General features: G+C 46.5%; 1 protein-coding gene across 11 annotated transcripts in view; it reads right to left on the reverse strand.

The window, feature by feature from the left end:
* GRAMD1B (GRAM domain containing 1B) overlaps window positions 1–27,437 on the reverse strand; it is a 133,707-nt gene that overhangs the window by 75,550 nt on the left and 30,720 nt on the right. For 2 of the 11 annotated variants that reach the window (XM_033081790.2, XM_033081788.2), the window contains exons 1-2: window positions 24,106–24,824; window positions 12,975–13,052 (exon numbers count right to left, since the gene is read on the reverse strand). In XM_033081790.2, coding sequence (XP_032937681.1) covers window positions 12,975–13,052; window positions 24,106–24,614 — 587 coding nt within the window. In that variant the 5' untranslated portion in view covers window positions 24,615–24,824. Of the gene's footprint in view, window positions 1–3,442; window positions 3,707–12,974; window positions 13,053–24,105; window positions 24,895–27,437 lie in introns of those variants that run through there. The other 9 variants (XM_033081803.2, XM_033081804.1, XM_033081789.2 and 6 more) reach the window with 8 other exon arrangements.

Here is a 27,437-nt window from a genome sequence, read left to right on the forward strand (position 1 = left end):
TGGGACAGATGTGACCCTCCTGCAGAGGTGCAGAGGGTGCAGCAGCTGGGAACAGGAGCAATGCCCAGCACCCACCCCTCCCCTCCCCTGGAAAGGGCTCTCAGCACAGCAGGCTGCAGGGCTGGCACACAGGAAATGTGAATTTTGCCATGTGTTTGTGCTGGGATGTGTTCATGCATGCTTGCACAAACCCAAGCTGGCACACTGCACCTTTGTGCTCAGAATACACAAATTCCCTGCAAGAGAGCAGGTTTACATGGGAAATTGGGAAGGAATTCCTCCCTGGGAGGGTGGGCACAGGGTGCCCAGAGCAGCTGTGGATCCCTGGATCCCTGGCAGTGCCCAAGGCCAGGTTGGATGGAGCTTGGAGCAGCCTGGGACAGGGGAAGGTGTCCCTGCCATGGCAGGGGTGGCACTGGATGGGTTTAGGTCCCTTCCATCCCAAACCATTCCATGATTCCATGACAAACAGCCTTAGGGACATAAATCCCTTCTTCTGAACATTCATTTCAACCTCCTAAGGCATCCAGTCCAGACACAGACATCACAAACAGCAAACCCACACACAGTGGACAATCTGCTCCCCAATCCCTCTTTCTGTCCCTTAATTGACATTTCTATTGCTGTGATTTTCTCCAAGTTCACAGCAGCATGGGAAGGGAGAAAAATAAAAGCCCACAACAGCTCCATGAAGGACTTTTAGCAAATCTTGAGCTAAAGAATCATTATTTTGCAATTGAGAAAAAAGCAGATCTCCACGTTTCAGCCTCTTTGCAGCAGAGGCTCCCTGTAGTTACAGCAGCTCCTGAATTAAAAGCAAACAGGAAACATCTCCTGAGGAAGTGCAGAGTTCGGAAGGGAACAGCCCACTGTGAAATGCCTGAGCTCTGGGTAGGAATTCCAGCCTCTATAAATAGCCACAGCCATGGTTGTGTTAGCCCGGGGCTCGAGCTCAAAATTCCCTCCAAAAGGGTATGTTAAAAATCAGAAAACATGGCTTTTTGTAAGTATTACCCTTCAGTCACAGCTCACAGCCAGCAGGGCATCCTCTGCATGGCTTCACATTCCCCAGAGCTGCCTCACCTCTCAAAGACTCCCAGGGACTGAAAAATTCCCTTCTCCAAGTGCCCACGCAGTGCAAACAAAGGGCTGAGGAGGCTCAGACAGATTAATTTGCCAGGCAAGGCAAATGACCTGCAGGCAGAGAATTCAGTGCTGCCTGTGAGGCACCACTTCAGCCACACTGTGATTCTCCCATATGGTAAAAAAACCCAAAAGGCTGCAGGAGTTAGGGAAACACCCAAAAAACCCCTCAGTGGGTCTGTGAAATGCATGCAAAACAAAACCTGTTAGTGACAGAACCGGTGGGAGGGGAAATTAGAAACAAATCAGGAAATGTTATGGGGAGAGAGGAAGAACTGCTACAGAGAATGTCAGGATGTAAGGAGGAGAGAGTTTAATCGGTATGCACCTTGGTTACAGGTGACAGATCCCCAGGAAAATGTGGCAGCAGGGCACAGTCCCGAGTCCTTCCCGAAGTCAGCGGTGAGCAGCAGCTCAGATGCCATCACAGCATCTGCCAGCTAGGGCACACCTCCATTTCCCTGGGAAAAAAAACCTCAGCAGGGACTCCCTGTGTGCTGCAGCAGCTGGGAAGTCACATGAGGCTTCATTTCCAGCAAAAAAAAAAAAAAAAAAAAAAATATTTCTGTCTGTGGGCATGACGGGAGCTGTAGTTCCACGGCCAGAGCACTGAGCCATTTCTGAGCTGTGGCTGCAGCCTCTGTCCTGAGCAGCAGTGTGGAGCTTGGGGTCCTGGCAGGGAGAGAAAAGTGGAACAGCAGCACAGAACCTTAGATATCAGAATTAGAGAGTGGAGAAAAACTCCCCTGCGTCAAAAGGAGGGAGATGTGGGAATAGGAAACCTTTCCTATTTGTGTTGGGAGAATGAGGGGCAGCAGCAGGAAGGTAGAGAAACTGGGATGATTCAGACTCTAACTGCTGCTTTCTTGAGCAATATTACAATCAAAAAATCCTGCTCTCACACTGGCTTTTGGCTCTTTCCCTCCCCTCATCATCCTGCCTGTTTGAACTCAGCCTTCCCTTTGCCTGAGGTGGTGCAATCACCACTCCCAGCCGGGAAAGGCTCAGCCTGCAGAGCTGGGTAACAGAGAGCTCAGGGACTCGTGGCACACCTCAGACAGAAATCCCCTTCTCACGTTCTGGTGAATTGACAGGAAAGCCATTTCCTAATTTCTGTCTTCACTGCCAGGAACTTGCAGCCACGGTGAGAAGGCAGCAGGATGTCACTGCCTTGGGTGCCAATATTGTGGCCTGATTGGTTTTGCACTTTGAGACAAGGAAGTTCTGAATCATCTCATGGCCTGAAATAATTCCCATCACCACAGCCCAACACCTGAACAGGACAAGATTTACACTCAGTGCTGAACACACAGACTCCCCAAATCAGAGTCAAATAAAAGCCTTTAGACCTGTTGGAACTGAATTCTTTCCAGTCCATCAAACCAAATCAAACCAACAGCCTGGAGTCCCTGGGCTGGCACTGCCTGAGGGATCATCCATGGGAACTCTGGACAAACCAAACCTTCTGTTCCCATCTGGATCTCTGGGGTATCTCATGCAATATCCTATAAAATATAACCTCCATTTTCAGATCAAGTGGTGAAGAACACACACTACGATATTTTTTTGGCTTTAAGAATAAAAGCCACTAGAGGGATGACTGCAGAGGAGGAGAAAGATCCTGAATCCTTCATTTCTGAAACCTGAGACAGAAGAAAGCAGCTAAAGAACACAACTTGATGCTGCAGAGAGGAATTTCAGGGCAGCCTCCCCCAGCCCCTCCTGCACATTCAGGGGCTCTCCCAGTGACAGTGGCACCAACAACAGGGCAGAACAAAGGTTGGAAAGAGGAACAGAGTGCAGGGGATGCCCCTTCCCCACAGAGCCACGCTCCCTTGGGGAGCCCAGCATCAATCCTGGTTTCTCAGGGCACTGATGGGCGGCAGGTTCTGCACAAAGCCCAAACTCACACGGAGAAGTCTAAGCCTGGAGCAAAGATCCTTTCCCAGAGTAAAGAAAGAATGACATCTTACAGTGCTGGAAGCTTTGCCAGACCCCCAAACAAGCTCATATTCCCATGGTGTTGAAACAGCAGGAAGGGGTTCAGGAGAGCCAGCAGTGAGCAGCCAAAGGTTTGGGGCAGGGCTCATCGAGGGGAAGGAAAGCAGGGAAAGCTTAAGGAAAAGCATTTGGGTAAAGCAGAGGGGCTCAAGGACAGAGCTTGGCTGGTGGCACCCCAGTGCCTGAGCTTGTTGCACACAGCAGCACCAAAGGCACAACAAACACTGCACAGGCCAGGGAGGGACGATGGGGAGGGAGAAGCAGAAGAAGAAAGGCAGAGGCCAGCGAGCACTCACACGGTTACAGTCATCGGCAGGAAGGGGGGATCTGTCCCAGGCCAGCTCCCAGCAACCTGAGGGAGCTCCCTTCAGCAGCAGGGGAGGAAACACCGCTGGATTCAAGGAGGAAAAAATCCCAGCCGGGTTACACACGCACAGTGGGGCAGGGGGAAAAGCAGCACAGAGCCGTGACCTCAGAGTCCAGCGTGGAAGGATGCAGGGCTGCCATGGAGATGGAGATGGCAGCCCTGGGATGGAGTTTTGGGGTGGCTGTGGGCACTGCAGCTGGCCCAGAGGAAGCAGCAGTGACGAGGCTGATGAGAGGGCAGAGCTGTGCAGAGCTGGAGCTGCGCAGGAGGCACCGGGCTCTGCTCTGCTCTGCTCTCAGATTTCTCCCATCACAGGCAATTCCATTTTAAAGGAGCAGCTGCCTCCAAGCCTTTTGCACTGCTGTGTGGGGTATGATGCAGAAAGATGAGAGGGTGAATCAGCTGATGAAACAAAGAGTTGGAGGGTAATGATTACTGGAATGAAATGTCCATCATCTGTCCACTACCACTATCCCAGCTTTTCCCAAACCCCTCAAAACACCTGGTGAAAAGTGTGGATGCTCAGCTCAGAAGGAAGCCAGGGGATGCCTTGCAGAGGTAAAACGCACAAAAGGATGTTCCAAGCTCCTTTTGAATGGTTGGTACCTCTCCTTTCAATTCCATTTTAAAGGAGCAGCTGCCTCCAAGCCTTTTGCACTGCTGTGGGGTAAGATGCAGAAAGATGAGTAGGGTGAATCACCTCCAATAAAGAGAGTTGGAGGGTAATGATTACTGGAATGAAATGTCCACTACCAGTATCCCAGCTTTTCCCAAGCCTCCCAAAACACCTGGTGAAAGTGTGGATGCTCAGCTCAGAAGGAAGCCAGGGGATGCCTTGCAGAGGTAAAAATGCATAAAAAGATGTTCCAAGCTCCTTTTGAATGGTTGGTGCCTCTCCTTTCAATTCCATTTTAAAGGAGCAGCTGCCTCCAAGCCTTTTGCACTGCTGCTGTGGGGTATGATGCAGAAAGATGAGAGAGTGAATCAGCTGATGAAACAAAGAGCTGGAGGGTAATGATTACTGGGATGAAATGTCCACTACCACTATCCCAGCTTTTCCCAAACCTCCCAAACACCTGGTGAAAGTGTGGATGTTCAGCTCAAAAGAAACCAGGGGATGCCTTGCAGAGATAAAATGCATAAAAGGATGTTCCAAGCTCCTTTTGAATAGCTAGTACCTCTCCTTTCAATTCCATTTTAAAGGAGCAGCTGCCTCCAGCCTTTTGCACTGCTGCTGTGGGGTATGATGCAGAAAGATGAGAGGGTGAATCAGCTGATGAAACAAAGAGAGTTGGAGGGTAATGATTACTGGGATGAAATGTCCACTACCACTATCCCAGCTTTTCCCAAACCCCCCCAAACCCCTGGTGAAAGTGTGGATGCTCAGCTCAGAAGGAAGCCAGGGGATGCCTTGCAGAGGTAAAATGCATAAAAGGATGTTCCAAGCTCCTTTTGAATAGTTAGTACCTCTCCTTTCAATTCAATTTTAAAGCAGCAGCCTCCAGCCTTTTGCACTGCTGTGGGGTAAGATGCAGAAAGATGAGAGGGTGAATCACCTCCAATAAAGAGAGTTGGAGGGTAATGATTACTGGGATGAAATGTCCACTACCAGTATCCCAGCTTTTCCCAAACCCCCCCAAACACCTGGTGAAAGTGTGGATGTCCAGCTCAGAAGGAAGCCAGGGGATGCCTTGCAGAGATAAAATGCATAAAAGGATGTTCCAAGCTCCTTTTGAATGGTTGGTACCTCTCCTCTTTGACTGCTGACTATGAAATGTGGAGATGCACATATTTCCCAAGGTGACCACTGCAAATCTTTTCATATTCCAAAGATTTACAGCACTAAAAGCACAGACCAGGCTGTGATGAAGTGTGTGTGTGCTGACTGCAAAGCCAGGACAGAGCTGATTTGTTCAGGGACTCACACTGACAGCAATCCCTGCCACACAAGAGCAGGAGGATCCTTCACCAAACCAGTGCAAAACACCTCAAATTCCCAGCTCAGACCAGCAGAATTTTTCTGTTCCTGCAGAGAATTAAGAAGAAATGCCTTGCTGGAGCATTTCAGAAAGAGCTGATGGCTGTAAGATCCAGAGGTCTCTGTAAGGACAGGAGCACAGGCATTCCAGCTGAAGGAAGCAATTCCCACATCCCCTTCCAGCACTCCCAACCTGCCCCAGTCCCAGGGGAAGCTGAGGCAGCACCAGTGTGGCTCAAGAGCAATTTCTCCTCCAGCTGCTGAGGCAGAAGGATCAACATCCCTCTGCCTTCAGGCAGGGCTGTGAGCAGTGAAAATCCAGTTTATTGTGGGCCCAGATTCAACAAAAGTTAAAGGGGGGGACAACAAAAGGAAATATGCCATAAAATAATAAACCTTCTGTTCCTGCCCTTCTGCCTGCCAATTTATTGGCTCCACAAGTGGGTTTTTTCTCACTTATCCTGCACTATTTCTCCTCACCTGTGCATTTATCCTTTCTCTGCACACTGCACATCAAACAAGTCACTCTAAATTCAGAAGTTTTGCCCCATTTCATCCCCAGGATTAAGTGAAGCTTGAAATCTTGGAGATTTTATTAAAAAGCAGAAGCAGATTAAAGCTGTAGCAACCCAAGGGCTCCTACCTTGAGGACCCTTCTCACCCCAGTTAAAAATCTCTGTGAAAAGAGTGGGAAAAGATGGCATTTACTCCTCACAGACACCACCAGCAGCAGCTCCACCTGCTAACTCCACTCTCCAGCACATGAAGAAACACTCTGTGCTCCAGCTGGGATGTCTGACATCATATTTTAGAGTTTTTTAAGTGGATACACATTTCCACCTCCCAGGAAATATTCTGAAATGGGAAACTCTCTTATTAAACTGGATTTTGGCTGCACAGAAGCCAAGGGACACGTTCTGTTATGTGCATCCTCACATATTATTTGTCTTCTCTATTGCTCAGACCCACAAATGGAGTTCTGTGTGTTGAGATAATTTTTTACTTCCCCTTTCAACAGCACACCAGGCCCCAGAACATCCCCCAGGAAATTCTGCACACAAATAGTATTAACAAAATGCTTCTGCCACGACAGCAAACCGGATTTGCAATGATTCACAAGGAAAAGGTGTTAGAAAAAAGGTTCCTGAAGAGCTGCACCCATCCCACCCCGTTCCACTTGAGCACCACCTTTGTGTCACTGCTCTCAGCTGTCACCCCACACAGGGCACAGATGCAGTTTTGGGGTTTTTTCTGCACCAGGCACACTCATGGCATGAGTCACACCTTGCTTTGAGATGCCAGCCCAGCTGAAATGTTCCCAGCTCAGAGGAAGGTGACAGGCACACAAAGAGGTCTTGCCCACACTCTGCTTTTTCTCAGGAGCTCTGCACTCACTCCAGCATGCATTCACTCTGTTATCATGACTAGTGCAGCCAAAATTCCCAATCCTCTGGGTTTGGGCACATGCAGTAGGTTGCAAGGACAGTTTTAAACCCCACACACCCCTGGGATGAGCTGGGCAGTTCCCACCTCGAGATTTAAAGCCAAGCCAGCAATGCAAACCCCAAAGCAGAGCCCTGGCCCCACAAACAGAATTAACCCCAGGCTGCCCAATAAACCCTCCTGTGCACCTCTGAAAGGCCCAGCTCTGGCTGGGAGAGGCTGGAACCAGTTCAGTTCTCTGACACTCTCTGATGGGCAATTTTATAGTAGAATTGAATATTCAGTGCTGCAACAGGAGCCCACAAAGCCCTTGTCTCTCTTTGCTGGTCTTGCCCTTGATTAGGCCAACAATTGGACCCTTTTCAGACAATCTCAGAGCCCCAAACAGGCTGAGTGCCCACACATCCCCTCTCAGAATGGGCTCCTTCTCTCTGCTCGAGCAGAACAAATCTGAATTAATCCCCCTTGGCACCTCACAGCCAGGGCTGCTTGGGAAACAAGCCCTGAGCAGGGAACAAAGCTAAAATGGGACCCATCCTGTGCCATGGGCACTGCAGGGCTCAGGGTGGGCAAACCTGGGCACTGCCAGGCAGCTGAGCTCCACCTGGAGAGCACAAATTCCTTTGGGTCACCCAGTTAGAGCCCCCAGAAATCCCCTCAGCCTCTCCTCTGCCACCTCCCCACCGTCATATTCTGAGAATCTCAGCGTTCCCAGGACACAGAGCTGATGGGGTGACCATTATTACAGCCTGAAAGTGTGTTCACACAACAAACTCTGCTCTTGGGAACGGGGAGGGAGGTGAGGAGCCAGCCCAGGGGCTCAGAGGAGGTAAAACAGGGGCATTAAAAGCTCTGTGCACCTCCTGGGCATCACGAGTGAGTGACAGCCAGGAGAGGTCTGTCACCTCCCCTGCACCCAGTGACAGGCACAGCACAGCAGGGCTGAGCTCAGCTTGGCTAAACCAAGCAGCAGAGACAGAACTTTCAATAATAAACCAAAAATGAACAGTGATGGTTGTGGATGATGCAATTCCTCCAAAGCCATCTTCCCCTGGCCCCTGGAACTTGCTATAATAGATAAGGTCTCCTAGATACCAAGGCTGAGCCAAATTCCTTAAGAATTTGGTCACTCTCAAACACCTTGGAAGATAATTGGTTAGAAATTAGTCTGTGTAATTGGTCAGTTCACCTTTAGAACTTCTCACTTAGATTGGATGCTGTTCTTTGTATAAACTTTTATTGGCTGTAGTTTGAATCCCCTCTGAACCTATAATTTGATTCTGAGAGAATCCTGCCTGACTCCCTTCACATGAAATAAAGATTCTTGTGGAACTCACCAAGTGAGGCCTCTGATCTTTCTCTGCTGGCTAAATATGAGCTTTCTGAGAGATAGCTAAATGATATTAGCGCTCTCAGGTCCTGGTAAATACCACCAGGGACCGAAAAAGTCACAGATGGTGTCTGAGGAACAGGGCCCACGTGGTGTTTTCACTCACTGACTGCCACTGGCCAGGCTGGCAGCCCAAGGGGAACAGAGATGAGCTGCTCTTGTCAGCCAGAGGTGAGAGGGGCAGAAAAGGGACATCATCTAAATATCAACCATCCTTCTTACAGAAAAAAAACAACTTGCATCATTCTGCTTAAAGCCTTATTTAATATTAAGTCAAAGTGACTCAGGGTTTGGAGCTAGATCCAAATCCAAACTCACTTCCAAGTTATTGCAAAAGCATCAAAATCTGATCAGGGACCCTGTGAGAGCTCAGCAGCCTCCAAGTCCTGTCCAGGACAGTCTGAAAAACCCCTGAAGATGATGCAGGGAGGGATGAAAGCTCCTCAGGGATCTGAGTGGATCAGGACCCTTCCTAGCAAGGATCTGTGCAGGATCTCTGCAGGAAAAGGGGCTCAGAACGTGGGGAGTGACTCCTTTGAGCCAAAGGGCACAGGCAGGAACAAGCAGCACAAGCAAGCCCTGAGGACATAAAAAATATGGAATTTATCCATTTTCAAACTTTCACCTCTTTTCTGCTCTTCCCATAACTTCCTGGGAAAATTCAAGCAGCCAACAGAATTTCTTCAACTTGTCTGTGTTGCAAGCTTTTCCCCAATTCCCCTGAAAGCTGTCTTGTGAATTTTGATCCATTATTTGAGAAATCTTTGTTAGATTGCTCAGAGCAACAGCAAGCCCTGGAACTGCAGAATTAGGAGCTGCACAGATTAAAAAAATGAGATGCAGGATATATCAAAGCCAGAGATTTTACAGTTAACTGTGCTTCCCCATTTCCTCCATTAGATATGATCTCAGTGTAAATCATTTGGATTTACAGCAGTGTAAATGTAAATAATTCTGATTTATTTGGTATTTTGTGTAAATAGTTTTTTTATTTTTTTATTATCTCTTATAAACTGCCACTCACTTCCCTCTCCTCCATTTCTGACCTTGCTTTCCATGCTCTCCTCTCTTCAAGTTTGTCTCCTCTTTAGGTTGAGTCTAAGGACTGATTTTTTCCTCTGGTTCAGTAGCTTAACTTTTAATTAAAATATACTTTGCACCCTTAAACCTGATGAGTGACAAAGAACAAGCAGAGACAGGCTCATGAATTTGGGGTTAATTGGTGAAAATTCAAGTTATTTCATGCACAACTTTGTCTCCTTTCAGTGATTATTTGCACAAATCTCATCCAAATCTGTGCCTCCACCCCAGCCTCACCCACCCCTGGAATTATTTTAAGTCAAGCACAGTTATTTGGACCCTCTCCCTCAGCTCTGCCTGAATTCTGTACTTACACAGAAGTGGTGTTTCAGCATCTGAGCAACTCAGATGAATTCACCACCTCTGTGAGGTAAAGAAGGAATTCTCCAGATTCACAAACAGTGACTCACCCAGGCAATCAGCAAGCCAAGAACCGAGCCCTCAGTTCCCACAACACCTCCTTCCAGCACATCCCACTAAATCCTTCCAGAAACCCCCAGGAAGGGCACTGTCACCCCAAAATGAATCGTGGCTCCCTCTCAGCATAAACCAAGCACTGCAGAGAACAGGACTCACATGGATTTGCAGAGGGAGAGCTTTTTCCTCAGGGAGGTGACACAGGGGTGGCAGACCTGCCTGGCCACTGTGCCACACCGTGCTGTGCCAGGGCAGGGCTCCTGGACCATGGCAGCACTTCCCAGCCCTCACCCCTCTGCAGAAAGGACAGCCAGAAAGCCACAAAAGCATCCAGAGAAAGCCAAAACCTTCAATCTTCTGCTAAAACCTCCAGGAGCTGCAGCATGGCCCTGGGAGAGAGGGGAGCTCCACCAGCAGAGCCTTGGGTGAAGATCCTGCCTGGGAGGATTCCAGCCATCCTCAGCTGTGTGCTCTTCATTTGTTTTTATATTCAGAATGAACTCAGCAGCTCAGCAGCCCTCTGCTTTTGGCTGGGGCAGCTTGTTTCAGCACTTTGCCAGCTGTCCTGAGGCGGCTGCAGCTCGTCCCCTGTTCCTGCCAAGGCAAGGTGCACCCTCCAGGGCACAGCACGTGGCTCCTGCCCTCCTTCCTGCTCACATCTGGGGAAATCCTGGCTGCCTCTGGGGCTTTTAGGTGTTTTTTTGTTTTTTGGGTTTTTTTTTAAGAGCTGATGTACAATAGTCAATGGGTAAGTGAGCAGCGCTGCCTTGGAGTTCTTCAGAGCTTCAAATCTGTGCTTGGAGGACTCTTTGTTACTGGTTGAAAAAAAATGCCACCTAAAAGCAGCACAAATAAATCCTCCTCCATCAATTTCTGCAAGGTATGAAAGATTCAAGATGCCTCAGAGACAACCTTCATCTGTGTTAGTTATAACAGCAGGCAGCGAGCTCTCAAAGGCTCTGTCAGCCTTCTCAATAATTCCTGTCCAGATTACATTAAAATATGTGTTTCAGTTATTTTTTGGTGAATTTTCATGAGCACAAACCACCCATATCCAAAGGAAGGCTGTACCAGTGGAGGCTGAGAGATTTACATCAGCAAATGAGACCCAAAAAACAGTAGAAAAGTAATTTACTATCCCTCACATGGATAATTTTAGGATCCATGAAAAGAGATGTTAATTGTAATTAAATTTAGGCAGCAGGAATGTTGTAAATACAAGAGGTCAGCAGGCTCAGCACTGCTCTGGCTTTGCATAAACAGTTTTAAGATCTTCCTGTGCTGCTGAAATCTGCCCCTTCCAGCCAGGAAAATATTATTATCACCAACCTAAATGTTCCCTTTAAAATCCATCTGAAACAGGCAGCACTTCCAAATAATTCCCTTCTGCTACACCCAGAAATGTATTAACAAATCCTAATTTTATTTAACCTGTGGAATTCCAGCTGAAATGGAAGCACACAACCTCAGAACTCCCCTGCTTTGCTGTCCCCTCTTTATTTCCTGGCTGCACACAGTCACCTGCCAGTCAATTAGGGGTGTTTTGTTAATTAGTCCAGGCTCCACAGCCATGGGGAGATGGATAATTGGAGTGAAACACGGAGGAAAAGGTGAGCTACAACTCCCAAGTGCTGATTCTGAGCCAAAAACCCTCAGGATATTCACTGGCTCCTTAGGGTCACTCTCAAATGAATCAGTTCCTGCTGTTTCAGGGGCTGGATGATTTTCCCACTTTCAAACTGTTGAAAAATTCAGCTTTTTAAACATTGCTAAGACCACCATAAATCACATTCCTTCTTAGCTGGCTCTGAGAAGTGCAAGGAAAATCATTCAGTGATAACTCAGGGCTCACAGTTCTGCCCAGTACATGAAAATTCAACACACTCAGACCCAAAAGTTGACCCACAAGATGCAGCAAAACTCCTCATCATGTGGCTCTGAGCAAAGCAACATTCATAAATCATGCACCAAAATAAACAACAAAAATCAGTTTTCAACAGCTTTTGTGCCCATGCTGCAATTTGAAACAGTCATTAATCAACCCAAATTAAAGTTTTTTCTGGAATTTCCCCCAAGTTCTCACCCAGGTGCTGCACAGAAGTGCCACAACACATCAAAAGTGAATAAAAGAAAGCTTTGCTGAGGACAGGATCCACCCAGGAAATTCCATTTGTGTGTTTTAAGGATCAGAGGTGCTCATGGCCCACACACTGCTGAAGCTGCTGCAGCAGCTGGAGTTTGGGGAATGAGCCTCCAAAGAAATTCTGGTTAGTTCAGGGCTGGATGCATTGTCCCACTTTCAAGGTGATGAAAAATGCAGCTTTCTAGACACTGATGAAACCAATTGACACACTTTTTTTTTTTTTTTAACCAGCTCTGAGAAATACAGGGGGAATAAAGCAGGAGCTGGAGCAGCTCAGCAGGGTGGTGTGATAAAAGATAATTGATAAAAGATTTGTGTTAATCATAAAAGTGCTGGGGTTTATATAAACCAAAATACAAAGGTCTGAAGTGAAGCATGCACCCTTGGTAGAGGAAAAATGTGATTAAATCATCCTGTTTTAAATCCCCCTGTCATGAATATTATGTTTCTAAAGAATTTGAATCTACAAAGTTTGTAAAGTCAGACTTTCCAATAGTCTGATCAGTTTTGCAAAATCAGACTTCCTGCTTTTGTTTAATCAATGACTGCCTATCTACAAGACCAGAACTTCCCAATTTCTGCTGGGTTTTATCTACCAAGACCAGATGGTATCTATGGGACTGACTCCCAGAGACTTTATGGATGGTTATTCCACCACCACTGCTTGCCTGGAAAAATTATGACAGCAAGAAAACAAAAATTATTGATTACCATGAGAGACCACACTGTAAGAAGAAGCTGCAAACCAAGATTGGCTGGAGCATGGAGTGGGCACTGACCCCTCACACCTCCCCAGCCCTGCTTTGCCCTGTCTACATAAAATAAACAATCTACATTTTGCTACAAATTGAGGCTTTTGTTTTTTCTCATTTAGAACAGCGGTTTCTCTGGAGCTGGAGCAGCCCAGCAGTGTGATTTCTCTGGATGGAACAGCCCAGCAGTGTGGTTTCTCTCAGTGGAGCAGCCCAGCAGTGTGACTGATTTCCCTGAGTGCCCCCTGGCACACACTCACCTGTCCTCACGCAGGAAGGGGCTCAGGAACCGCGCAGAGTCATCGTCGTGGCTGCTCTGCTGGCTGCTCTGCTGGCTGCTGCAACAGAGACAGGCACAGTTAGAGCTGTCCTGGGGACACCCAGCTTCAATCCAGATCACAGTAAAAAACACAGACAGAGCTGGATAACCTGCTCTGGAACATTCAGCTTTAAATCCAGATTGAGGAGAACATCTGTCTGACCTCCTGTGGAACACTCAGCTTCAATCCAGATCACAGAAAACACAGTCAAGAGCTGAGGATCCTCCTCTGGAACATTCAGCTTCAATCCAGATTGAGGAAAACAGATCTGTGTGACCTCCTCTGGAACACTCAGCTTAAATCCAGATGGAGAAAAACATCTTTGTGACCTCTGGAACATTCAGCTTTAAATCCAGATTGAGGAAAAAGAGATAGAGCTGGGGAACCTCCTCTAAAACACTCAAATCCAGATTGAGGAAAACAGATCTGTGTGACCTCCTCTGGAACACTCAGCTTAAACCCAGATGGACAAAAACATTTCTGTGACCTCTGGAACACTCATCTTTAAATCTTGGTCAGGGAAAACAGAGGTAGAGCTGGGGAACCTCCTCTAAAACACTCATGTTTAAATCTAGATTGAGGAAAACAGATCTGTCTGACCTCCATTGGAACACTCAGCTTAATCTAGATTGAGGAAAACAGAGATAGAGCTGGGGAACTTCCTCTAAAACACTAAAATCCAGATTGAGGAAAACATCTTTGTGACCTCTGGAACACTTATCTTTAAATCTACATCAAGGAAAACATAGACAGAGCTGGGTAATCTCTGGAACACTCATTTTAAATTCAGATTTCAGAAAACATCTTTGTGACCTCTGGAACACTCAGCTTTAAATCTACATCAAGGAAAACACAGAGTTTGGGGAACCTCCTCTAAAAGATTAATCTTAAATCCAGATTACAGAAAACAGATGTGTCTGACCTCCTCTGGAATACTCATCTTAGACCCAGATTGAGAAAAACAGACCTTTGTGACCTCTGGAACACTCAAATTTAATTACAGAAAACATCTGTGTGACCTCTGGAACACTCAAATTCAGATGACAGAAAACATCTTTGTGACCTCTGGAACAGTTAGCTTTAAATGCAGGTCAAAGAATACACAGACAGAGTTGGGAAATGTCTTCTAGAACACTCATCTTCAAATCCAGATTAGAGAAAACATCTTTGTGACCTCTGGAACACAAAGTTTTAAATCACATTACAGAAAACACACTTTTGTGACCTCTGGAACACTCAGCTTTAAATCCAGATTACAGGACACAGATCTTTGTGACCTCTGGAACACTCAAATTTAAATTCAGATGGAGAAAAACACAGCCAGAGCTGGTAACTCCTCTGGAACACTCAAATTTAAATTCAGATGGAGGAAAACACAGCCAGAGCTGGTAACTCCTCTGGAACACTCAAATTTAAATTCAGATGGAGGAAAACACAGCCAGAGCTGGTAACTCCTCTGGAACACTCAAATTTAAATTCAGATGGAAGAAAACACAGCCAGAGCTGGTAACTCCTCTGGAACACTCAAATTTAAATTCAGATGGAGGAAAACACAGCCAGAGCTGGTAACTCCTCTGGAACACTCAAATTTAAATTCAGATGGAGGAAAACACAAGGTTCATGCTCCACATTTGGGGTTGAAAAGAGGAAACAAAAGGAGACATGAAGTTCATATCTCATTCACAGACAGCACGAGGGTTTGGAGTTCATCTCACTTTGTGACACTTTCCTGAGAACTTTCTGGAATATAAAAGTGACTTTGCACATCACCTGGACAGCACCTCATCATTTCTGACAGCCAAACATTCCAGCACCAGGCTGTTTATACCCACCCCAGTCCCAGGCAGGAGCAGAAAAGAGCAATAAAAACCAACTTTAGCACTGAATTTCTGCTGAGACTTTGCAAGCCGAGCCCACAAGATGTCACTGTGCCCCTGACATGGGTGTTCAGTGGGAGGTTTTTGCATTTCCTGCACATTTATCCTGTGGAGTTCTCCTCAATCCCCCTCTGGCAGCACCTCAGGATTCCTGCTGCAGCTTCATTTCTGTGCAGGAGATCTCCTGCTCAGCATAGGTGGAAATAATTCTGCCTCCAGGTAAGGCTGGAGGGGCTCCTGAGCCAGGTTTAATCTCCTCTATGGCTCTGAAATCATGGAAACCAGCAGCACAGGCTTGCCTGGGAGCTCACATTGGGATAAATTTCTCTGTTGGTAAGATCTAAATTGTCAAACCAAACTACTGCTTGCACTGGACACAGAGCTGCACATCACATCCTGCAGGGGCACAGAAATACAAATATGGGATTAAAACAAATCCCATAAATAAGAGCAATTTTTAACCAGTAATATCTATTTTGGGGAAAACAGCACCAAAAGTGCAAATAGCACACTTCCATGAAGTGTACTTGATAATTAAAACAAATACAGGGATGGGTTTTCTCTTCTCCCTTCTGGTAAGAGTTTTTTTTGCAAAGAATTTGCAGTTTACTGTGAAGAATAAAAAGCCAGTGAATCTTTCAATATTTTCCTCATCCACCTTAATTTTGACCTTTCTGAGGGCACAGCACCTGGCTTGGGGACACATTCAGCATTTGGGAGGCATCACCTGGCATTGCTCACTGTTTGTGCCTCTCAGAGCAGGGACAGAACATTGTGAGAGCTCTGAGAGAGAGGAGAGCAGGCTGGAGCTTTCAGAAAAACTAATTAGTGATCAGGAGTTATAAAAATCCTTGAAAAACCAAGACAGGAATCAGAATAGGACACCACAAAACTGCAAGAAGGAGAGAAGAATTCTGTAAAGCAACACCTGGGGGAGAACAATACAAAAGCAAATAAATCTTTTTTCTTGCACTTCTGAGCTTCATTATGGCCCAGGGTGCTGGGAAAGAGCAGGGAGGGAACCACATTTATCCTCTGCCAAAGGAATTCCCCCTTCTGAGCAGAGCAAGCATTGCAGGGATTATTTCTACAATTTCTTATTTCTGCATAGAAATCCCCCCCAGCAAAATTTCCCTTTTTAATTCAGATGGATCCAGACTTACCCAAGGAGAATTCCCAGTCTATCCCAGCCCAGCAATGCTGGGATTACCACGTGAAACCTCCCTCTGGGACAGTTAAAATGAACCTTAGACCTCTTCCTGCTCATCCACCCCATAAAGTTCACATTCCAAATGAAGGTTTAAAATTTAACAGAACCCAGGTATTGCAGCTCATTGAAATACAACACCTCAGCTCGTGATTGTGAGCAATAAAAACTCGGAGAAAAATCACTTTTTACCCACCAGGCCCTTCAGCACAAGCTGTTCACCAGGAGAGTGGGAGCTTTTCACTCATTAAAATAATTAAGAAATAAAAATTATTTTTTCCTTCTGGTTATCAGTGAGGCTGATAAATTCACTAAAATGCTCAGAGTGGTTGAAATGCAGAGCCTGTTGTGTTCTGATGTTTTTCAGTCCATTTGGGGATAACCTGTTATTAAGTGTTCCTTTGGAATGGTACAATGACAATTTAAAAGATGGGCTAATGAAAGGAGAGAGAGAAAGGTGGGATTTATGCTGAGGAATAACAGAAAGGAGCATTCAGACAGAATTTTGCATCCACAGAGAAGGTGAAAAGCTGGATAAAACTCTCAGGAAATCAGCAAAAACAAGCTTGTCTCATTCCAAAGCTCAGCAGTGATCAACTTGAATTTGGACAAGGTTTAAATCTTCAGGTGCACAAGCCCAGGGTCTCCCTTTTGTTCCTAGAATTTCTAAGACAATAAAAATACTTTAAGCTTTGTGCCCAGTGGTTTTTCCCTAATTCTCATGCAAACTCATTAGTTGTTACTTTAGAGAATGAAGAAAAATCTCCAACACAGATTAACCAGGCCATTTAACAATTAAATCTTTGAGGATTCTGCTTCCAGCACTCCTCCACCAAGCAATTTATTTAGGTAACCCAAGTACAAAAAAACCATTTTCCTACTGACTAAACCCAGGTGTTCTGATCCCACACACTTTGTCTGAAACAAATCTGAATTTTTTCTTGTTGCCTTAAATATTTCAATATTGTGCTTGGGAAGTTATGAGCTATAAGCTAGATTTTTTACTATTATTATTTATTGAAAAAGGCAGAGAAGTCTCATTTTATTCAGAGATTTCAGTCTCTGAAGGAAAAGGCAGAGCCAGGCTCTCTGATTTTATGCATGAGCAGGTTTCCAGAGCTGAGCAGCTCTCCCAGCAGAAGATATTTATCACAATTCCACAAAGTTCAGGCACTCAGGTCAATGTTTGCACACCAAGAACCTCCTGGAACTCCTGTGCCCTGCAGGTGTGGGGGGTAAACCCACTGCACTTTTATATCTCCAGATGTGTTTTTCTGTATTATTCTCCAGGGAGATTTTTAATCCAAGGGAATTTTTTTTCCCACCATTATCCAAAAAAATCACAGCTATTAGTGAGAATTCCAGGTCTGAACCCAGATGAGTATTTTGTATTCACTTTATTTAATTAACCCCTTCATTCATAAGGCTTTGGGTTCAGTATTACCTGTTTAAAAAAACCTGGAATAACTGACAATTAGGGATACAAATTCTTCCATTGTTTTCAACAACTTTGGCAACAGGTTTAAATTAAAATCTAGCAAAATATTCACAACACATTAATATTTTCACCACTGTATTTGGGAGCTGAAAGATATGCAGGTTATAATCAAACACATCAAAGTTTCAGTTAAAATTTACAATTTTTTTTAGTTATTTGAATAACTAAAGGTTTTTTTTTTTAATTCTCCCAGCTGCAAGCACAAAGACTTGACTGTACCTGCCTTAAAATATATAATAAAATAATTAGGGTGCATAAAAATAGCCAACAGAAAAAAAAAAAATCAACACCAAGCTCCCCTGCTGTCCAGACAAGCCCTTTCACCAACATCTTATTTACCAACCAACAGCAGACTTGGACTGGAAGCAGAACCCAAAACCACTGAGATAAGGAACATGGGAATTAATTGTTCAGTTCCATGGGGAATTCATTGTTCAGTTCTGCAGGCACAGATCTCAGATGGCCCAATGGCAAATATTTGCTGACCAGATAAGATAACAGCATTTGATTTGTAAATCACTCACTTTTAAAACTCTTGGGTGACCTGTCACCCTAAACCACACAAATACTGGAAGGCAAATATTAAAAAAAAAAAAAAACACCACAAACTACTGCACAAAGGCAGTGAGTTTCAGCCAAAACAAAAATAAAAAATAAAAAATCAGGACTGGTGGAATTCACAGTCACTTGGCAGAAACTACCAGAAACAAATGGCAAAAAAATCTGCAGTGACAGCAAACAACACATCAGCACTCCCAGGAGAAAGCATGCAGCAGCTGGAAAAGAAAATAAAATCCATTTTTTGGGAGCCCTTTAGGCCTCATTTGAACCAGAAGGTTCAAAAAGGAAAAAGTTACATTAATACTGAGGTGCTACCAAGCCATCATTTGTGGTTTGGAATCTCAAATTAGAAGAGACACCCATAGAGGGAAGTTTGTGCTCACGGGATTTCCAAAATCACCAAAAGCAGAAAAGCAGCTGCTTCCCTCAGAGACCAACATCTGACACCTGTCCCCCCAAAATCCTCAATCAACAGCTCCAGCTGCAAGAAAAAAATGAATGCCTTAATTTTTTTTTTTTTTCACATCAATCCCTGGAATTTCACTGGATTTTGGGGCCATTTTTGGTTTTTTCTGACCATTTCCCGTGCAATTTTTAGGGGATTTTTTGCATTTCTTGGTGGGAATATTTAGGGATTTTTCTGGGTTTTTAGGTTTAATTTTTTTCTGGGTTTTTCCCCATAATCCCTGTTTTTTGGACAGGTTTAGGGTGTTCTGACACCTCTCTTCCCAAAATCCTCAATCAACCAGCTCCAGCTGCAAGCAAAACTGGGGGGAAAAAAAAGAATTTTCCTTTTCCATGATGAAATCCCAGTGCAGCCATCAGCTCCTTACACAAATGGGATTTGAAGCAGAATTTTAAGCAGAGTTTTAGCAGAAATCAGCAAGCCCAGGACACACCCAGTTCCCAGTTCTTGCTGTGCTGCTCAGAAGGGAGCAGCCCCATTTCCTCCCCTCTCAGCCACAGCTGGAACGTGGAAGTTCAGAAACTGAAAAACTGAGAATTGCAAAATTTGGAGCTGCAGCTTCTCAGAACAGAGAAAAAAAAATAAAAATCCCACTGGGGCTGTGCAGAACTCCCCAACCACCCCAGGGCTGCACCAGCAAACACCCCATGATATTCCTAAAGATTTGCATCACTTTTCTATAATGGAAAAGGCTCTATAACCTTAATCTTGATTTTTTACTTTTCACAATCAGCAGTTTCTTAGGGGGAAAAAAATAAAAAATAAAAAAAAAAATCACATAGCTCAGGTTTTTTTCCTCTAGAAAATATCACGGTATTTTTCACACATGTCAAAGTCAGAAAAAGGGGAATGACCATTGATTTCTTCCCAGAAATGCTCAGAGTGAATTTCAGTTTAATGAAGGAAAGCAAAACCATTATGGGCTACTTGAAATTAAAGGCTCATTTACCTTTATAAGCCAATTCAAAATGTCTAAGCCACCAATTTGTAAATAATAATTTTAGCTCGGGTTCCAACAAATCAGCAATTCACTGCTAATTGGTTTATAGCACTAGAGGGATCAAGAAAAAGCTTTTTAAGGGAAAAAAAAAGGAGAATTTTTACCTCAGAATGTGAAGGGAAGCAGCCTCAGAGCCCAGTGCTGGAGTGTCCCCTCATTTGAGATAAGTTATCAGGATTTCATCTACAAAATCTCCACATTTTCGTAGCTGGCAGCTCAAGAAAGCTCCAGCTCCTCAGCACAGACACTTTTCTGAGCTGGGATGGAATTCTCCTCACAATACACTTCATTTTTAATGTGTTGGAGGCATTTTAGGACTTAGACAAGTCTTTCCTTCTGGATGAATCCACAGTGAGTGTCAGAGTTTCCAGCAGGAAACCAACCCGAGTGAATTCATCCACAGAAATGTCCAAAGCTGCTCACAAGCTGCTCCCCACTGATCCAAAACCCACAAGTTTTGCATCTTTTGCAGCACCAACATTTCATCCTTAACCAGTCCTGATTTTAGACCAAAGGGAGAGCTGTCCTTAAATTTAAACCTGAATGATCTGCTCAGCAGTTCTTGCCCCAAAAATCACAGGCAGGTCCTGAAATTGTGAGCAAAGGTGGCTTGAAGAGGTAAATAATGAATTCAGGCTGATCAGCTGCCTCCTGCCCACATCTATAATGCATGCAGGTTGCATGCACAGCAAAATGCCACCAGATTGCCCCTGAAGAGAGAACATCATCATGTTTTCATAATAAAAAAGTGCACCTGTGTGCAGGGTTCATAGTTTATAGAGGTAAATAACTTCATTACCTGGCTGGCAAATGATGGGTGAGGGTAGAGGAGGAGCTGTCTGCACCCCTCATAAAAACCATCCTATTTATCATCTGTGCAGCAGCCTTGAGGTTGGGATCACCATTCTCTGAGCAAGGACACGCTCCAGGGACAATCCCACCCCTAAGGAATTATCTTCACAAAGCAGTGTCAGGGGCAGGGAAGGCTCTCAGCCCTCCCTGGGCTTTGATGGATTTTTCCAAGAACAGTTTCCCTCCTGCTCTAGCAGCTTTAGAGAACCAGCAGGTAAACAATCCTCACCATTACCAGGCTGTTAAAAACTAACCAGCACGAGTTTCCGGATGAGAAAAGCAGACCTGGAGCATTAGAGGCAGGTTTGCAAGCCTTTGTTTATTCACTTGGATGCTGGCTGTGTGCTAATGGTCACAGAGATCTTGCTCGGGGCCATGTGAGCAGAGCTGGAGCACAGCTTTCCTGGGAAAACCCTGCCACCAAACAGCACCTGGCCACACAACAGGGAGAAAAGTCACCAAAAATGCAGCTCCAGCAGCTTGGGGCAGCTCAGCCAGAGAGATGGAGTGACTGGGAGCAAACTGTGTTTGTTCAGTGGGAGCACAGCCTGATGGCTGCTCCTTCAGCCAGGTGAAATTTGGGAATCTGCACTCCCAGCACAGCATGGCACTGCTTGGGAATGAATCCCTGTGGCACCTGGGCAGGCCAAGCACTGACTGAATGCCAGGTGAATAAATGGAATGAAGGCTTGGAGAATGAACTGCTGCTCAAAACCCCTCAGCCTCCAGGACAGCTGTCCCTGCTGCCCTCAGGCAAAGGGGTGGCACAGAGGTGACACTGGGAACATCTGCCAGGAGCAGCAAAGGGATGGCACAGAGGTGACACTGGGAACATCAGCAAAGGGGTGGCACAGAGGTGACACTGGGAACATCAGCAAAGGGATGGCACAGAGGTGACACTGGGAACATCAGCAAAGGGATGGCACAGAGGTGACACTGGGAACATCTGCCAGGAGCAGCAAAGGGATGGCACAGAGGTGACACTGGGAACATCAGCAAAGGGATGGCACAGAGGTGACACTGGGAACATCTGCAGGACAGAGCAGTGCTCTCTCTGACCCTGCTAAAGCAGAAAGAGCAAACAGGTAATATCTGTTTTATAGCAAAGCAGCTCCTTGCCCCAAAACATTTACATTTCACTGGGGGCACAGCAAAGCTTAGCCCAAATTAATGCACAAAACCCCTCAGGTTGGTCACCCTTTCCATGGGCAGGTCCCTGCTCCTCTGTGCTGTTTTCTGCTGAGGTGTGAGAGCTCTGCACTCTGCACAGTGAGCACCAAACAGATTTTCCATCAGGGCTAGGGAGGGAAAACCCTCTGAAAACACCGAGTTTGCATGGCAGGAGGGTGGGTCTGGAAGTGCCACGCTGGCTTTGGCCTGCTAATGCCACCTGAGCCATTTCATCCTTTTTCCAGTAACTGCTTGGAAACATCACCAAAAAATCCCTTGGAGATGAATAAGCAGGAAGTTGTCAGCATGGCTGTGTAAATAATGTGTACAAGGAAACTTGGTTCTTTTTTATGTCTTCACACCAAAAGAAATGTGTCTTAGCCTGCCTGAAACTCATTTACCATCAATAAATCCAAGTTAAGTCCTTCAGTTGAAGGATTGGATCCTTCATCCTCTGAACTTCAGACCATAACTTCAATATTCTGACACCTCAGCACGTGCCTCATGCATTGTCTCTCCCATTTTGTGTGCTGTGCCTGAATCCCTACTTGCAGCACCACTTCTATGGGAAAATCAGAAATATTTCCTAAACCAAGAGATGTTTTCCAATGTTAGCTTGCTGAGAGGGATTATCAGATCCTCAATGGCATCCATTCATTAATGAAAGTTCTTTAAAAATTAATAAGATGATGGATTGACCTTGCTAAAGGGCCTTGATTCAAGAAAAATTATCACATAATCAGAGTGGATATTAAAAGCTGTGCCCTGTAAACACTCAAGCATCACAGCAGGCAGTGAGTTTGTGTGGGTGCAGAAATGCTCAAGGTTTCTCTTTTTCTGGAAGTGCAGCACATCCTTTAAACACAACCCCGCAGATCAGCTGCAAGGAGTGGAAGAAAACTTGGCCTGCACTAAGCCAGCCTAAGGATTTATAAAGTAGTAATTTCTTGGAGAAATCTTTAACATGAGTTTGGGGCTTTCAGGAAAGGCAGATTGTCGAAGGAAGAGTTAATTCCACTGCATGTGGGGTGCCCTGCAGAGTACATAAGGTGCAGCTTTATCTCACAATACAATGCCTGGGCATTCATTGCCTGTGCTGACAGGCTCTTGGAGGTCTTTGGGAATGATTTGTGCCCTTTCCAGCCAAAGGACTGTGTGACTTTCAGCTCTGGAAAGCTGCCAAGGACCAAGCTCAGATACCTTGACACACAGACCCACTGGGCTGCCTGGTTTCTCTCTCTTGTCCTCTCCTTGTCCCAGCACTGAACTAAGGGATCAAGGGAAGGCTCAGTGGTAGGAATGAGCATCACCTAAAAACCTGGCAGAGGTTTGGCATCATCACTCCTGGACAGGTAATGCCAGCGGAGAGCTCACTCCTCTGTCAGGGCCTCCTCAGGACCTCCGTGAAGTTAAATCTTCTCACCCACCGGCTCTGTGTCACCTGCAGGACCAGCAGCAATGACAGAGCTGTTCCCAGAGACTTCCCAGGCCTTTTGCTGGTTGTGTGTCACCTGCAGGACCATGAGCAAGGACAGAACCAGAGAGTCCCCAGGTCTTTTGCTGGGGAATTTGTGTCACCAGCAGGACCATGAGCAAGGACAGAGCTGGTCCCAAAGAGCTCCCAGGCATTTTGCTGGGGGATTTGTGTCACCTGCAGGACCAGGAACAAGGACAGAGCTGGTCCCAGAGACTTCCCAGGCATTTTGCTGTGGGATTTGTGTCACCTGCAGGACCAGGAACAAGGACAGAGCCCTTCCCAGAGACTTCCCAGGCCTTTTACTGGGGGATTTGTGTCACCTGCAGGATGGTGAGCAAGGATAGAGCCTTGCCCTGCTGTTCCCAGAGAGTCCCCAGGGCTTTTGCTGTGGGATTTGTGTCACCTGCAGGACCAGCAGCAAGGACAGAGCCAGACCCAGAGAGTTCCCAGGCCTTTTGCTGTGGCTGTGTGTCACCTGCAGGACCAGGAACAAGGACAGAGCTGGTCCCAGAGACTTCCCAGGCCTTTTGCTGGGGGATTTGTGTCACCTGCAGGATGGTGAGCAAGGATAGAGCCTTGCCCTGCTGTTCCCAGAGAGTTCCCAGGGCTTTTGCTGTGGGATTTGTGTCACCAGTAGGATCAGCAGCAAGGACAGAGCCATTCCCAAAGAGCTCCCAGGCCTTTTGCTGTGGCTGTGTGTCACCTGCAGGACCAGCAGCAAGGACAGAGCTGTTCCTAGAGACTTCCCAGGCCTTTTGCTGGGGGATTTGTGTCACCAGCAGGACCATGAGCAAGGACAGAGCCGTTCCCAGAGACTTCCCAGGCATTTTGCTCTGGCACCAGCGCATCCAACCACCACCACTCCACATCCCAGACACAGGCCAGGGCGAGGCTCTTCCAGGGGACCCTTCCTGCCTGTTTTGGACAGCATCCCCTGGGGCAGGGGAGCAGCAGAGCACCTACCTGCTCTCACTGCACTCCTTCTTCTCGCGGACGCGCAGCCACTTGCGCAGGAGGAAGCGCTTGCGGCGCGGCGAGGCGCTGGGAGTGGAGCAGTTGGACCAGGGGGTGTCCTCGTCACTGGACGGGGTGATCTCAATGGATGGCAGCTGCAGGTATTCCTTGCTGGAGGGAGGAGAATCCTGCTCCCTGCCGGCCTCCAGGCTCTGCTCCTGCACGTTCTTCATCCTCCTCATCTTGAAGCGCCTCCTGCGCAGGGTCGGGGTGGACGAGCTGGACCAGGCGCAGCCGCCCTCCAGCACCTGCTGCTCGGGGACCCGCAGCGCCGGGAGCTGCAGCGTTTCTGTCATGTTGGCAGCTGGCATGGGACGCCCTTTCTCCGTGTGCTCCCACCCCCGGGCGCTCGCAGCTCCGATCTGGGTGTAAGGCACACCGCAAAGCCAGGGCTCGCCTTCCTCCTCCCTCCGTGCCCTCCCTCTCAGGCAGCCCTCATGTTCTTCACGTGCTCTCATTTAACCACGGCAGGGTGGGAGGGGATGCCCGGATCGCACACATGCCACAAGGGAAGCCGGCTTCAAGTTTCTTTTCTCCTTCTGCTCTGCGCAGAGTCCCTCCCCTGCCTGGTGTCTCTCAAAGCAGGTTTAGCCCTGGCACCAGGGCTGCCAGCAGGGCTTGGCCGGGGTTCAGCTCCCCTCCCCAGCTCCCTCCGCCTTCTGTTGGCTCAGGAAAAGGAAAAAAATCTCCTGGGGCTGCTCTAGGCAAGCGCTGCGGTTCTTCTGGAGCGGCGTGGAGCTGTGGGGAGGGCAGAGAGAGAAACGGGAGGGAGGAGAGCGCTCCATAAACCGGGATCCGAGCGGCAGGAGCTGCGCTCCGATCCCAGCCGGGCTGTGCGACACCGGGATGCTGCTGTGCCAACCCACACACCCCCTGCACAAGGGACAACTTGGACTTTCAGCCTTCTTCCACAATAATAATTTTTTTTTTTTTTTTTTTTTTTTTTTTTTTTTTTTTTTTTGGGAGGGGTTAAGGAACAGCCGCAGCAGCAGCAGGTGGCACCAGAACGGGTCACCCAGTTCTGAACTTGCAGCTCTGAACTTTTTAAACTTTCAGATTTAAAAGAGTTCTCGTGGGGTGATGCTGCTTCCAAAATGCCCGTGGGGATGGAGGGTCACCACCGGGACACCACAAAGGACAGCAGGGACAATTCTCAGGCATTCACACACCGAGGGAGCTCCAGCAAGGGTGGGACACGCGGAGCAGCAGCCACGGGACACGGCTTGCAAAATTCTGGTGATGAAATCAAATCAGGAAAAAATGTTGTGACAGATTCTCCATAAATATCCTCTGAATTTTGCTGACTGATCCTGCATGAGCCCCTATTTTCATGTGATATAAAATTAAAACCCTCTAAGGCTGCGTGAATTTCCACCATGCTCTCTCTCTCAAAAAAAAAAAAAATATCAACACAAAACCATCTCTAAATCAACCTGACACAGCTTTAGTTTTCATTGTTCAACAGCCTGAACCTTTAAAAATATTAGCTTCAGGTTAGAAAATATTTGTCAACCCAAATCAAAATAGTTATTCTTGCACGGACTGCCTCGGTTTTGTTTGAAAATAAACTTCACAGGAACTCTGAGCATCAGAAACTTCCATCTAGGACAGAGATAATGTGTCAGGAAAGGAAGATTTATAGCAGCAGGAACAAGGGGGAAGGAAACATTTCAATCAAGTGACAGAGCAGTTTAAATGCTCAAGTGCTATATTTAATTCCTGCACTGTCCTTTTTGCTCTGCTCGTTCTGTAAGTTAATAGCCTGACGCTCTTCAGATGGATTTCTGGAGAATCTGTCACCTTGGTATCCAGGCACCAGGTGCACACACACAAACAGAATGCCTTCCACAAACACCCACTTAAAAAGAGAAACTCAAACAGACGTGGTTTGTTGTTTTCTTTTTAAGTCCAGGAAACAAAAATCTACAGTTCAGACAAAGTGCCAATATTTCAGAAGGTAGATTAGGGAGCTTTGCATCTTCTCTGCCTCAGGGGCACATCCCTTTTCTCCCACATCCTGCCATGATTTCTACACTCCTGGCTACCTCATAATCCCAAAAATGCCATTTCACCTTCTTCACCTGGGAATCAAACCCCCCCAAACTCCTGAATTTTAACCAAGAGAATGTGGACTTCACACAATCCAGCTCCCTGCTGGCAGGGAAGGCACCTTTGGAGATTGTCATGAAGGTTTGTTCCATGCATTAATGAGTTTGATTTCCCATGGAATCTTTCATTAGCTGCACAAGAGCCTCATTTAATTGCAGCAACAAGTACAAATGAGGGTCAGAGCTCGTGCTCTGGAGTGATCCTTTAGCACAGTGGGCATTGCAAACCCTCAGAATGCCCACAGCAAGTATTTAATTAATCCACAGGAGACTCATCCACACTGCTCTGGTAACCACTTTGTTACCCAAGGAAAAGCTGGTGCTGATTTTTCACCCTGATCCCACTGAACTCCAGTGGAGATCACTTGGAGAAAAATTTTCCCACCTCCTTTAGGCACAAAATGAAATAATTCTCTGTACCCCAGGAGTTCTCTGGAGTGAGGCAGCAGCACAGTGACTGCCCCTTTAACTCCAAGCACTGCAGGGATTAGGAACCAACCCTGATTTGCACTCCAGCATTCCCAGCACATTTTTATCCTGCAGAGGGGATGCTGGGCACCTGCCTGATGCTCTGGGGAAACAGAGAAGCTCTGCCACGAGAGCCAGCTCCAACACCTGACCCAGAGTGAGAGATTCCAGCCTGAGCAGGGACTATTTCTGTCCCTCTCCCCAGCCTCAGTTAATGACTATTCCTGTTTAATGATCCAGCTAATGGTGGATTTATTCCAGCAACAAATGGTTGTCCATGCTTCAGGTTGATCAGCAGCCTTCCCCCTCCTCAAATATTCTGGGTGCTCCAGTGCCCTCAGAAAAGGGATTGCAAATGAAGCAATTAGGGAAGAAAAATCCTGTAAAAAAAATTAAAATTCCTCCCCAAAGAAAAAATATGGACTAACGGCAGACCTGTCCATAAGGGTTTTCCCGTGGGTTTAAGGGGCAGCAATATGGGAGATGAATACAGAGTAGTAGCTGGCACTGAGAGTACACGGTAAAAAACCAATTTTATTAATTAAAAGCAGTCAGTTTTAAGCACAGGAAATGCATTACAGCTTCTTCAGAAGTTGAACCAAGTCACTCAGTGCACATCTGGCCCTGCCAGGCCAGGCAGCACTCACAGCCTGGGAAGAGCTCAAACAGAATTCCCCTTTTCCCCATAGTTCAACATCATTTTCA

The sequence above is a fragment of the Catharus ustulatus genome, chromosome 28 (genome assembly GCF_009819885.2).
Source record: "Catharus ustulatus isolate bCatUst1 chromosome 28, bCatUst1.pri.v2, whole genome shotgun sequence".
NCBI classification, from domain to species: Eukaryota; Metazoa; Chordata; class Aves; order Passeriformes; family Turdidae; genus Catharus; species Catharus ustulatus.